The 13,908-nt window shown below is 44.9% G+C and overlaps 1 protein-coding gene across 1 annotated transcript in view; it reads left to right on the plus strand.

Annotated features, from left to right (window-relative positions):
- Positions 1–940: 940 nt before the first annotated feature.
- DIPK1A (divergent protein kinase domain 1A) overlaps positions 941–13,908 on the plus strand; it is a 112,159-nt gene continuing 99,191 nt past the window's right edge. The window contains exon 1 of the mRNA XM_074221665.1: positions 941–1,018. Coding sequence (XP_074077766.1) covers positions 965–1,018 — 54 coding nt within the window. The 5' untranslated portion in view covers positions 941–964. The remainder of the gene's footprint in view (positions 1,019–13,908) is intronic.

Below are 13,908 nucleotides of genomic sequence, written 5' to 3' on the forward strand. Positions count from 1 at the left end.
GCCCGGGAGCCCGCGGCCCGGCGGGGTGTCCGCGGCTGGGCCGGGGTGTCCGCGGCCGGGGCCGGCCCGGGAGCCCGCGGCCCGGCGGGGCGGCCTGGGTCGGGGGGCCGCGCCCCGGGCACGACCCCGCTCACCCCAGCTTTCTCAAGTATAGCATACGCTGGAGCGCCGAGGGCAGTGCGGGCCGGCTCCCTGCCGAGGGGCGGGAAGGGGTAACGGAGCCCGGGTTCGAGTGCGGCCCCCGCGGCCCCGGCCACCCTGCAAGCTCGGGGGGCTCAGGAGGGATGAGCTGGGCGGGGTCCGAGGCCCGCACTGGGGAGGGGGGAGATTCCGGGCAGGAAGCCCCAAAGGCAGGGGCTCCGCCCGGGAGTCCGAGGCCCCGAGTTCAAATCCGCCCCAGACAGCGCGTGACCTCCACCCCGCAGCCTGGCAGGGGTGACGGAGGCCTCCGAGGCGGGGGGCGCCGGGGCAGCGGGCCGCCCCCCTGGACCCCCGCGGCCCGGGGCGGCCTCGGCCCGGCGGGGAAGGGAGAGTGGGAACCGCAGTGGGAGCCCGGGGCGGGGCGGGGGCGGGGCGGGGGCGGGGCGAGGGAGGCCTCCGGCTGCCGCCCCGCCCCCGCCTCCCTGTCCCCTCCTCCCCTTTAAGGGCCGCGGCGCAGCCGCATTGGCGTCGGCGGAGGCGCGCCTTTAAGGCGGTCGGTCGGCCGCGGCCGGCGCTCGGAGGCGGCGCGCGGGAAGGCGTGGGGGTGGGGGTGGGGGTGGGGCGGCGCGGGGGCGGGGCGCCGGCCTGGCAGGCGCGCGGCCGCGGGGGCGGGGGCGCGCGGGGGCGGGGCGCGCGGGGGCGCGCGGGGGGCGGGCAGCCGGGGCCGCTCGGCACTAGCTCGGGTCCGCCTCTGACTGCGGCGGCGGCGGCGGCGGCGGCGGCGGCGGCGGCGCGGGGCTCGGCGGGGCGATGTGTGAGTGCCATGGCGAGGAGGCTCTGTGCGGGGGCCTGGCTCAGGAAGCCCTACTACCTGCAGGTAGGCCCCCCCGGCCCGGCGTCCCCTGCGGGCCTTGCGCCCCCCGCGCCCCCTCCCCACAGGGTCCTCCCGAGCCCCCCGACCCTGTCCGGCCCACGCGTGACGGCCCGTCGCCCCCACTTTGCTGCAGCCCCGAGCCCGGGCCCGCAGCCTCCCGCGCCGGGTCCTGCTCGGCCCCGCTCGGGCCCTCCGGGGGCCCCCGCGCCCCGCCCGGCCCGGCCCGCGGAGGAAGAGCCGGACGTGCCGACCCCACAAGGGGCCCGGCGCCCCGTCCCTGCGCCTCGGGGGGCGCCGGTGCCCGCTGCGGGCTCCGAGGCCGGGAAGGACCCACGGGATTCCGCACTTGTCCCCGGGCCGGGGTCCCCGGGCCGGGCGGGCCGCCGGGGTGCGAGGGCAGCCGCGGGGCCAAGGCGGGGGCAGACGGAATCGGGGGCACGGGCGGCCCGGCTGACCGGAGAACCAGGGTCCTGGACCTTCCCGACCAACTTAAAAACGGCTTGTTTTGAATTGTCTGTTTCCTCTATTTGTGCTTTTTTTTCGTTGCTTTGCCCACGCCCCAATGACTGGCAAGTCCGATTTATTTAGGGCTTACTCGGTGCCAGTCATAGTAAGTTATATTTGAATATTTGCGTAGTGGAGATTAGACTTAAATACTTCTGCGGGATCAGCCTGGCATCTGTAGAGCACGAGATGGCACTTGTAGGGGCAGCTAGATGTCACCTTCCTTAGAACAGCGAATACGAATCCACCCTCAGTCACCGGTTCTGTGTAATCGCGGGCAAGTCACTTCACCCCATTGCCTTGCCAAAACAAAGCAAAAACAAAAAAAGGAACGATAAACTTGTCATCCGAGCTCTGTAAATGCTCCCTCCATGATGACAAGCCAGGACCCTCTCCTGCTCCTGCTCAGGTCAGGAACCAGCTTACTAACTGACCATGCCAGGCTAATATAGGAATTTATGGACATGGGCGGTGGGACCAGATCTGTCCCCCTCAGTCTAAACTGGAGGCATTCTTCCTTCGAGTCCCTTTTTTTTAGGGGTTTTTTTTTTGCAAGGCAAATGGGGTGAAGTGGCTTGCCCAAGGCCACACAGCTAGGTAATTATTAAGTGTCTGAGACCGTATTTGAACTCAGGTACACCTGGCTCCAGGGCTGGTGCTTCATCCACTGCGCCACCTAGCCGCCCCTTTCTAGTCCCTTTTATGGACATGGGCGGTGGAACCAGATCTGTACCCTCTCTTAGTCTGGACAGGAGATACTTTTCCAGTGATTTTTAGGGAACTTCGAGGTGTTCCGGGGTGCAACATGCCAGCATTAAGTGGTATAACTGATATCATCTCATAAACTGAAAGAATATATGTTCTTTTACTCCACAAAACCTATCAACAGTCAGATCCTGTATTTGGAGCTGTGGCTACCAAGTTAAAGCTGAAACAATTGCTAGTCTTGGGGCACTTCTTTCTATAAACACATTTCCCTCTCTGAATTTGTACTGGCCATTCTCTGCCCACCCCACCCCCCCACGCCTGAAATGTTGTCCTGTAAGCTCTGACTCTAGAATTCCCCAGCTTCCATCGAGGCTCTGATCAAATCTTACCTAATGGAGACCTTTCCTGGTCCTCCAACTTTAAAGTGCCTTCTTCCCCCTGAGATTCCTTCCTACCTAGTGTGTGATAGGTAGGTAGGTAGGTAGGTAGGTAGGTAGGTAGATAGATAGATAGATAGATAGATAGATAGATAGATAGATAGATAGATAGATAAAAAATAGATATGAGAGACAGAGTGAGATAGCTTGATAATAAAGAGAGAGATGACAATACAAACATGGTACATGAATGAAGAGACATTAGGTAGGTTTTGAACAGATGAATGAAGAGACAGATCATTAAGAGACATAGATGGTTAGATAGATAGATAAAGACATAGATAGATCCTGTACTGCTTCACATGTTTTCTCTTCCAATAGAGTGTGAGCTCCTTGAGGGCAAGGGACATCTTTGGGGAGATCAGCTCCCTGTGAGCTGTTTGTTCTTTCATTTCCAGTGACAAAGTCTTTCTCCTTCTTTAGTTTCCCTTGACAGCCTCAGTTCATTCCGAGTTTTAGCACTACTGATACTATTCTAAAAAATAAGACCATACAAACTCATATTCATTCTGTTACCTCAGTCTTGCTTCCATCTTCTATACATCTATTATAAAATCTAAGTTAGATGGTGAGTTTCCTTTACACCCACACTGATCTCGTCAAACAAAACCTTTTTTTCCCCTCCTTATTGCAATTGTTTCCCTTTCTGTTTTGAGAATTTAATTCCTTCCTAGGCTGACTTCTCCCCCACCTTCCACACTGCTCTCCCACTGCCTTCCTCCCACCCCAATGCCCAAGCATTTTATTCCATGGTATCCTACCTATGAAACTTTTGAAATCTGTTTTCCCAATAAGCAGGATACCAGTTGAACTTATAGTTGTATTTCCCCTTTTTTCACAACCTCTAAAATAGAATGGATACTTCCCCACTCTGGGTCGCCCATCAGTTATTTCCACAGTAGCAATGGATTCCTCTCTGTTGGTGAGAATAAATCCAGAATAGAATTCCTCTTTGTTTTGTACCTAAAAGAAAAGGTGTAGAGGGAGAAGACAGCTCAAGACTGGGATCCTTGGGAGTACACATGTAGGGATAGGCTATGGATATATATCTGATGGAGGAGATTGAGAAGAATAGAACAGTTTAACTTGAAATGTCATCCAGAAGAGTTATTTTATTGTAGGGGCAGATAAAAACCACAAGCTTTTTTAATAGAGAAGTGACAAGATTAGATTTTGACTTTGGGATTATCCATGTATGCCAGATAAATTAGGGTAAAGAGAAACTTGCCATAGGAAGACCAATTAAGAAACTATTCCAGAAGTCAAGATGAGAAGAGATGAGAGCCTGAACTTGGTGGGGGGGGGGCAGCTAAGTGGAGAGAAGATGTGTTATGAAGGTAGAATCCAAAAGACATCTCATTTGAGTGGTTGGTGGAAGAAAATGGGGAAAGAGAAGGAAAAATCAAACATGCCTCCGAGGTTTCCCTTCAGGATGTCTTTGTACTAAGAAGTGTAAAATCTCACTATCAAATGACCACTTGGGATTTTTTTTCTCCCCACATTATTGACTAAATACTTTCCCTGTCTCTACCAGGAGCACCTTCCATCCAGTAACCTAACCTGGTTCTCTAATCATAAAATGAGGGCAATACTGATAAGCTTTTATAGTGACATTTAACACTTGTGAGGGGGATAAATATTGAATATGTAAATTAATAATTAGTTTAGAATGCAGGTTATCTCTTTGTGATCCTTTATTTGTCTCTTTGTGATCCTTTATTTGATCAAAAAAACTTGGCCAGAGTTTGCTCTAAAAACGTTACTGGGAGCATTTTAGTTTTCTTTTTCATAAAAGTTTGTGGTCACTTAGGAGTAACTTTCTATGGTTGGACTAAAGACATCAAAGAGAGACATTTTAAAAAATGTTTAGTTATGAGAGATTATATATTTATATATGACTTTCAGATATATTTGTGTGTCTTATTAGTCATTATGACACTGGGACTCTCATAAAAGTTTTTTGGGATAAGATTGTGATATCACATACAGGTATGTGAAGAGCATTATATTCTTTGAGATGATGACCATCCCCATTTTTATAGTAAAAATACATTCTTTACAAGTTGATTTTGATTACAGCATAGTAATGATATACAAATGCAAAATAAAATAAATGCCAAATAATCCTCATTTACTAATTATTGTAATTATTATAAGAATGTTTATAATAATTATGTTTTGCAAAATACTATTGTAGAAGAAAATGTTAAGTAGATTAATAATATTCATATTCAATAATCCTTAACTATAACTTTCTTCATATTAATATTTAAATACTATATTAGACATCATTTTGAAGACCAAATTAACAACCCTACTCATAGACAGACTCTCAGGAAACTGACTTTTTAAAAATATTCATAGGTTGAATTTTTATTCCTGTGCAGAATTTGCACTTACTATTTCCCACTCATCCCTCTGCTTAATTCATCTGATAAAAGAGGCCTTAGAATTACCCAGCTTTCATCTTTCCTCCCTTCCTTCATTGCCCAAATTTTCCTACCATCTGCTTTTTACACTTCCTCTCCCACCAGCTGCTCGAACTCTGAAATTGTGTAGGACAGAGTAAAATGAAATCACATTTTCAAGACAAAATATCATCCAACTTCTTCCCTTGCTACTGATAGCGAACCATTATCTATAGTTCTCCCGTTTTTGTTGCTGTTTGTTGCTGTTTGCTGGTTAAAGTAGGAATAAAATCATTTTGCACCTCAAGCAAAGGCAGCATGTCAAAACTAGGGCCCTGGGTTCTATTCTTATCTGTAACTACTCCTTTATTGAGACCTTAAGCCATTCTTTTCATAACTTAGTTTCTACATTATAAAACTGGGAAAATCATATTTATGCTACTATTTTGCCTTAGGGTCATAATATGGGTAAGTTTAATGAAACTATTTCTTTTTTAAAAATATGCAATGTGAATTCTTTTATCCTTTTGTCATTTCAATCAAAATACTCTTAGTGCAAAAAAAATGTGACTATGAATGAAAAATACTGCATGTGTAAAATGCAGGTTCTTTGGGAATAATCCATATTAAAGATTATCTCTTCTTTTCCTACTCCTTCCTCTTCTCTTTCTCCTCCTTCTCCTCTTGCTTCTTCTTCATTTTTTAAAACACAATAAGGAAATTAGTGACATGACAGAATTAAATATTCCAGATAGTTTTTCCCCTTTTGCATGCCAGGTTGTTATTTGCATATGTTTGACTATAATTGATAGACTCCCTCTGAGATGTATTTTAGGATCCCAGATTTAGAGCTGCTTTAGAGACCAGCTCATCCAGTTTGTTCATTTTACAGCTGAGGGAACTGAGGTATAAAGAGTTAAAGTGACTTGAAAAGTGCACAGAGGTAGGAACTGACAGGGTGGTATTTGACTCCAAATCTATTGCTCTTTCTACTCACACAGACTCTGCTACGTGATCCAAGACCCTTTAGGAGTTCTCATTTGCAAGACTAAGGAGTTTACACTTGACGGTATAATTAGGAAGATAGGGAAGGTTTTTGACCATGCTTAGACTTTTGTATTAAGAAAAATCTTGGGGGCAACTAGGTAGTGCTGTGATAGAGTACCCAGTCCTGGAGTCAGGAGGACCTGAGTTCAAATTTGACCTCAGACACCTGATACTGTGACCTTGGGTGAGTCACTTAACTCTGTTATCTTGCCAAAAAAATAAGAAAGAAAACTTTGAGTATATTGGAAAATCAATTGAGGAATGACTGGATAAGATGTTATGTAGGATTGTGATGGAATACTATTGTGCTGTGAGGAATGGCAAGTTCAGAAAAACTTGGGAAGACTTGTATGAACTGATGCAAAGTGGAGGGAGCAGAACCAGGAGAACATTGTACACCGTAACAGCAATTTTGTAACAGTGATCAACTTTGAAAGACTTAACTACTCTGCTCAATATATTTATCCATAACAGTTCCAAAGGACCCGTGAAGAAAAATGCTATCCATCTCCAAAGGGAGAACTGATCAACTTTGAGTGCAGATTAAAACCCACTTTAAAAATTTTTTTTCATGCTTTTCCCCACAACATGGCTATGTTTTGCCTGACTTAAGTACAATGGGGATCATGTTTCTTTTCTTCTCAAGTTGGGACTAGAAGGAGGGAGAGAATTTGAAACTCAGAAAGTGAATGTTAAAAAAAAATTATAAACTAAAAAGAAAAGTAAATCCTCTTTGCTACCCTTGTAGGTGATTTGGAGCAAAGTGTTCCAGGGGTCATAGATGATAGTCAGAAAGGGTTAGATAAAGATAGTGAAAGTTATAACTAGGATGAAAGTAGGAGAAAAAACAATCTTGATAACTAGTTGTAGAAGGTGATTAGAAAGATAAGATAAAATAAGATAAGAAATAATTCCCAAGTTTTCAACTTGAGTACCTGGGAAGATGACTGTTTCCTAGAATAAGGAGATTGAGAACAAGATCAAGACCAAATTTTGGGGATGTCACCTAGGCAGAGCTAGCCATTAAAAATCTGGAAACGGGGGCGGAGCCAAGATGGCAACAAGAAGGGATCGAGTCTTAGGAGCTCTCTGATAAAACTCATCAGCTAAGGACTCTAACTAAACTTTTGAGAGACAGAACCCACAAAGGGACCCAGTGAGGCAGTTCTCCTACTCAAGGTAACCTGGAAAAGAGCAGAAAGGCTCTGCTCCCCGGGATCGGAGAGGCGGCCTGCCAGAGGGGTGGCCCGCCAGAGCCAAAGAAATTCAGCCTCCTGGAGGCAGCCCCAGGGCGCTGGGAGTCTCAGCTCACAACAGCGGGGGAGTCTCCTGAGCTGCACCCTGAGGAGCACCGGCACAAAGTGGGGGAACAGCGGGGGACCTCTGCCAGAGCGAGCACGTGGAGCCCAGCCCTCGGGGCACACAGGGAGCAGTTGAAGCAGGCAGAGCCGGTAAGCAGGAGCCCCCAGGGCATGAGCCCATTGAGCTGAGGTAGGGGAGTGAAGAGAGACTGCCAAGCTCTGTCCTCTGCCCCTGGAACAGGACTCTGAGGCTCTGACCACATTCAGATCCTGATCACAGTCTAGCCCCCCCCATGGAACAGCAGGGCCCCCCCCCCCACCTCAGCCCCGGCAGAGGGAGGTGCTTATGGTCATTCACAGACCAGGAGGGAGGACAGAGCCTCACACACTGAGACCCTTGTGGGAGCTCAGGAAGCACCCCAAACCAGGCCCAGGCTGGGAAAATGAGCAAGCAGAGAAACAAAAGGAAGACTATTGAGAAATATTTTGCAAATGAGCTCAAGAAGGATCAAAATACTCACTCTGGAAGATGAGGAAGCACAAGCTCCTGCATCTAAAGACTCCAAGAAAAACAGAAATTGGGCTCAGGCTATGACAGAGCTCAAAAAAGACTTTGAAAATCAAATGAGGGAGTTGGAAGAAAAACTGGGAAAAGAAAGGAGAGAGATGCAGGAAAAACATGAAAATGAAGTTAGCAGCTTAGTCAAGGAAATCCAAAAAAATGCTGAAGAAAATAGCATGCTAAAAACCAGCTTAGGTCAAATGGACAAAACAGTTCAAAAAGTTATTGAGGAGAAGAATGCTTTAAAAAGCAAAATTGGCCAGATGGAAAAAGAGATAAGAAAACTCTCTGAGGAGAACAAATCCTTCAGACAAAGAATAGAATTCAGGGAGATTGATGAATTTACCAGAAATCAGGAATCAATACTTCAAAACCAAAAAAAAAAGAAAAATTAGAAGAAAATGTGAATTATCTCATTGAAAAAACAATTGATATGGAAAACAGACTTAGGAAAGAATTTAAAAATTATTGGAATACTTGAAAGTCATGACCAGGAAAAGAGCCTTGACATCATTTTCAAAGAATTACTACAGGAAAATTGCCCTGATATTCTAGAAGCAGAGGGCAAAATAGAAATGGAGAGAATCCACCGATCCCCCTGAGAAAGAGATTCCAAAAAACCAACCCCTAGGAATATTATAGTCAAGTTCCAGAACTCTCAAGTCAAAGAGAAAATATTACAAGCAGCCAGAAGGACACAGTTCAAATATCGTGTAGCTGCAGTCAGGATCACACAGGACTTAGCAGCAACTACATTGGAAGCTCGTAGGGCTTGGAATACAATATACAGGAAGGCAAAAGAGCTTAGAATGCAGCCAAGAATGAACTACCCAGCAAGGCTGAATGTCCTCTTCCAGGGAAAAAGATGGACTTTCAATGAACCAGGGGAATTTCAAAGGTTCCTTTTGGAATGGCCAGAGCTGAACAGAAGGTTTGATCTTCAGATACAGGACTCAAGCATGGAGATTGGAGGAGAGGGGGGAAATATGAGGGACTTAATGAGGATGAACTGCATGTATTCCTGCATAGAAAAATGACACTGATAATACTCATATGAACCTTCTCAGTTAATAGAGCAGGTAGAGAGAGCTTTTATAGTTGAAGCACAGGAGAAAGCTGAATTCAAAGATAAAATATGGTGTAAAAATGGAGTCAATAGAAAAAAAGGGAAATGGAATGGGAGAAAGAAAAAGGAGAGGGGGAATAGTCCAAGATATTTCACATAAGATTTTTTTTTTATTACAATGAGCTATTGCAGTGATATGGAAGGGGAGAGGCAAGGGGGAATGAGGGAATCTTTGCTCTCATCAGAGGTGGCTAGGAGAGGAAACAGCATATATACTCAATGGGGTATAGACATCTGGAGTAAGAAGGAGGGGGGAGCAGGGGGAAAGGGGTGGGGATGTGAGTGATGGAGGAAAGAATGGACCATGGGGGGAGAGTGGTCAGATATAACACATTTTCTTTTTTACTTCTTGCAAGGGGCTGGGATTGGATGGCCTGTCCAGGACCATGGGGCCAGGTGGATTCTGGGCCTAAGGGGTGGTATGGGGGCTCAGGGCTTCTTGGCCCCAGGACCAGGGATCTGTCTGCTGAGCCAGTCAATGATCCTACAGCAGAGTCAGAGTGAAAGGAGAGAGAAAATACAGTACATGGTAGTGGAGAAATACGAAAGGAGGGAGTTGCGATCAGCAGTGGCAAAGGTGGAAAAATATGGAAGTAACCTTTGTGATGGACTTATCATAAAGAATACGATCCACCCATGACAGAGTTGTTGGTGTTGGAACAAAGACTCAAGCACATTTTTTGTTATTATTTGGGGGAAGGTGCGGGGCAAGTGGGGCTAGATGGCCTGCCTGGGGCCACATAGCAGGGTGATCTTTGGGTGTCTGGGGCCGGATTTGGACCCAGGTGCTCCTGGCTCAAAGGCCAATGCTCTGTCTGCCACCCAGCCACTCCTACTATTATTACTATTTTATTTTATTTTGGGTCTTTTTTTTTTCCCTTCTTTTTGGTTTTTGCAGGGCAGTGGGGATCGGGGAGCTTGCATGTCACACGGCTGGGTGATTGTTGGGTTTACTAGGCTGGATATGGGCTCTGGTGCTTGTGGCTCCAGGGCTGGTGCTTCGTCCATTGCTCCACCTGGCCGTACCTACAATTATTACTATTTTTTTTTAATTTTAATTTTTTCTCTCCCCTTTACTTTTTTCGCCCAAGCAAGTCTATCTATATTCATGGGGGAAGAGGGGTATTTTGTTTACTTGTAAACAAGAATATTTTATTAATGTAAAAAAACATTTGTACAAAATGAGAATAAAAAAAGAAAAAAATAAAAATCTGGAAACTTATTTCTTTCAAAAACTCAGCTCAGGGGCGTCTAGGTGGCGCAGTGGATAGAGCACCAGCCCTGGAGTCAGGAGTACCTGAGTTCAAATCTGGCCTCAGACACTTAATAATTACCTAGCTGTGTGGCCTTGGGCAAGTCACTTTAACCCCGATTGCCTTGCCAAAAAAAAAAAGATTTACAAAAACTCAGCTCAGACAAGGCATTCTGGAAAGCAGTTTGGAACCATGTGCTAAAAATCTATTTTAAAAAAAAACCATACCCTTTGACTCATAACTACTACTAGGTCTATACTCCAAAGAGATCAGAGAAAGAACAAAAAGATTCATCTGTATAAAGAAATTTATACCAGCTCTTTTTACAAAAGCAAAAAATTTGGAACTGAAATGGTCCCCAGCAATTGGGGAATTATTAGAAATGTGATGAGATACTGTTGGACTGAAAGAAAGGATGAAGGGGATGGTTTCAGAAATTTTGTATGAATTAGTACAGAGTGAAATTTTGTATGAATTAGTACAGAGTGAAATGACTAGAACCAACAGAAACCACCATGTTATAAAAACAAACAATTTTCAAAGTGACCAACCACAGTTCCTTAGGACTCCTGATGAAAAATATTGCCCATCTCCTGACAGAATGCAGATTGATCATTTTTTAACATGGCCAATGCAATTATTTATTTTGCATGATTGCATCTTTCTATAACTACAGTTTTTTCTCTCAGTGGTGAGGGTGGAAGTGGGGAGGTAGAGGACAAGATGCAGAACTTTTTTTTTTTAGTGAGAGAGGAAAAAAAAGATTCCAAAGGCTCTGTCTCTGGGGTGAGTTGCCTTCTTTATCATAAGTTCTCCAAAGAAGTTACTTCAATATTTTTCCCATAGTTGCTATTTCTAGCTGTATTTCCCTCCACCCTGTTCCTTCCCACTCTCATTTTTTCTGTTCTCTCTCCCCTTTCACCCTGTCCCTGCTCAGAAGTGTGTTGTATCTGAGTACCCTCTCCCACTATCTTCCTTCTCTTCTGTCACCTTTCCCCCCCTTCCCTCCTTCCATTCCCCCTTATCACATCCCTTTCTTCTCATTTTTCTCTAGGCTAAGATAGATTTCTATACCCTATTAAGTGTGTATGTTATTTCCTCTCAGCCATTTCTGGTGAGAATGAAGGCTCACTCATTCTCCCTCGCTTTTCCCTGTTCCACTCCATTGTAAAAGCTTCCTCTTGACTCCTTTGTGAAATATCTTAGCCCCTTTCTTCCTCTCCTTCCTTTCCCTTCCTCCCAGTGCTTTCTTTTATCACCCATTGACTCCATCCTTTTACTGTATTATACCATTATATTCTGCTCCTTCCTTTGCCTTGTCTATATATGCTCCTTCTATCTTCTCTTATGAATGAGAAAGTTCATATGAGTTATCAGTATCTTCTTTCCATGCAGGAATACAAACAGTTCAACATCATTGAATTCCTCATAATTAGTCCTTTTCATCCACCCCCTCTATGATTCACCTGAGTCCTGTACTTGGAGATCAAACTTTCTGTTCAGCTCTGGTTGTTTCAACAGGAAAGTTTGAAAGTCCCCCGATACATTGAAAGTCTATCTTTTCCCCTGAAAGAGGATGTCCAGTTTTGCTGGGTTCTCAGTTGTAAACCAAGATCTTTTGCCTTCTAGAATATATTACAAGCCCTACAAGCCCTTAGTGTAGATGCTGCCAGATTCTGTGTAATCCTGACTATAGAGTCACAGTAGTTGAGTTGCTTGTTTCTGGCAGCTTTTAGTATTTTCTCTTTGACTTGGAATTTGGCTATAATCTTTCTGGAAGTTTTTCTTTTGTCATCTCTTTCAGGAGGTGACTGGTGAATTCCCTCAATTTCTATTTTACCTTCTACTTCTAAGATCTCATGGAAATTTTGCTGTATTATTTCTTTTTATTTTGTTTTGCTTGCAAGGCAATGGGGTCAAGTGACCTGCCCAAGGTCACACAGTTAGGCAATGATTAAGTGTCTGATGTTGGATTTGAACTCAGATTCTCTTGTCTCCAGGGTCAGTGCTCTATCCACTGCGTCACCTAACTGCCCCTGCTGTATTATTTCTTGAAAGATGAAGTCTAGACTTTTTTTCCTGGTCGTGACTTTCAGGTAGCCCAATAATTTTTAAATTATCTCTTCTGGATCTGTTTTCAAGGTCAGTTGTTTTTCCAATGAGATATTTCACATTTTCTTCTAATTTTTTTGGGGGGGGTACAGTTTTATTTCTTCCTAGGTTCTTGCAAAGTCATCAGCTTCCTTTAGTTCCATTCTGCATTTGAAGGAGTTATTTTCTTTTTTTTTTATTAAAGATTTTATTTATTTTGAGTTTTACAATTTTCCCCCCAATCTTTCTTCCCTCCCCCTACCCCCTCACAGAAAGCAATTTGTCAGTCTTTACATTGTTTCCATGTTGTACATTGATCCAAATTGAGTGTGATGAGAGAGAAATCATATCCTTAAGGAAGAAACATAAAGTATAAGAGATAACAAGATCAGACAATAAGGTATCAGGTTTTTTTTTTCTAAATTAAAGGGAATAGTCCTTAAACTTTGTTCAAACTCCACAGTTCTTTATCTGGATACAGATGGTATTCTGAAGGAGTTATTTTCTTCAGAGAGCTTTTTTAATCTCCTTTTCCAGTTGGCCAATTCTGGTTTTTAAGGCATTCTTCTCATTTGCCTTTTGTGTTGCTTTTCCCATTTAGCCTAAACTGGTTTTTAACATATTATTTTCTTCAATATTTTTTAGTATTTCTTTCACCAAGTTGCTGATTTGGTTTTCATGATTTATCTGCATTGCTCTCATTTCTCCTCCCAATTTTTCCTCCACCTCCCTTAATTGCTTTTCAAAGCCCTTTTTGAGCTCATCCATAGCCTGAGCCCATTTTCTATTTCTCTTGGAGGTTTTGGATATGGAAGCTTTGATTTTGTCATCATCTAAGTATGTATTTTGATCCTCCATGGGACCAAAATAATTTTCTATGATCAGATTCTTCTTTTTCTGTTGTTTGCTCATTCCCTCAGCCTGTGATTAATTTACTGCACTTCCAAGGCTGTGTGTGGGGTTTTGAGGGACAATTCACAGTGATCTTAATTCCTCTAAGCTCTTATGAGAGGCTTCAGGCCCTCCCCTCTGCCCTGGAGCTATAAGGATAGTCTCTCCTTGGTTATGGTAGTGTGGAAGCCCAAACTGCAACCTGGATCTGAGTGTGGGCAAACAGCTGAGTCCTGCCCCAGGGAGAGCAGAGAGATTTCTGCAGTCTCCCCCGACCCCCTTACCATCTGTGGGCAGAGAGCTCTGGGTGGCTCTGCCCACTCCCTCTGCAGGTTCTCAATGCAGGGCTGCTCTGAGGCCGGAGCTCCACTGTGCACTCACTCTGGTGTGGCAGAGTTCTCTCACCACCTTTTTCAGTTATTTCCAATGATTGAATTGCCCCTTCTGCCACGGACCCAGGTGTTCAGCTGGACTGTGCTATGCTGTGGCTATGGCTTTTTCCAACTTCCTGGTCCTGGTGGAACAGACTTGTCCCAGAGATAAGTTGTCTTGGACTGGGAAATTG

Source organism: Macrotis lagotis, chromosome 2 (genome assembly GCF_037893015.1).
Source record: "Macrotis lagotis isolate mMagLag1 chromosome 2, bilby.v1.9.chrom.fasta, whole genome shotgun sequence".
Classification (NCBI taxonomy): Eukaryota; Metazoa; Chordata; class Mammalia; order Peramelemorphia; family Peramelidae; genus Macrotis; species Macrotis lagotis.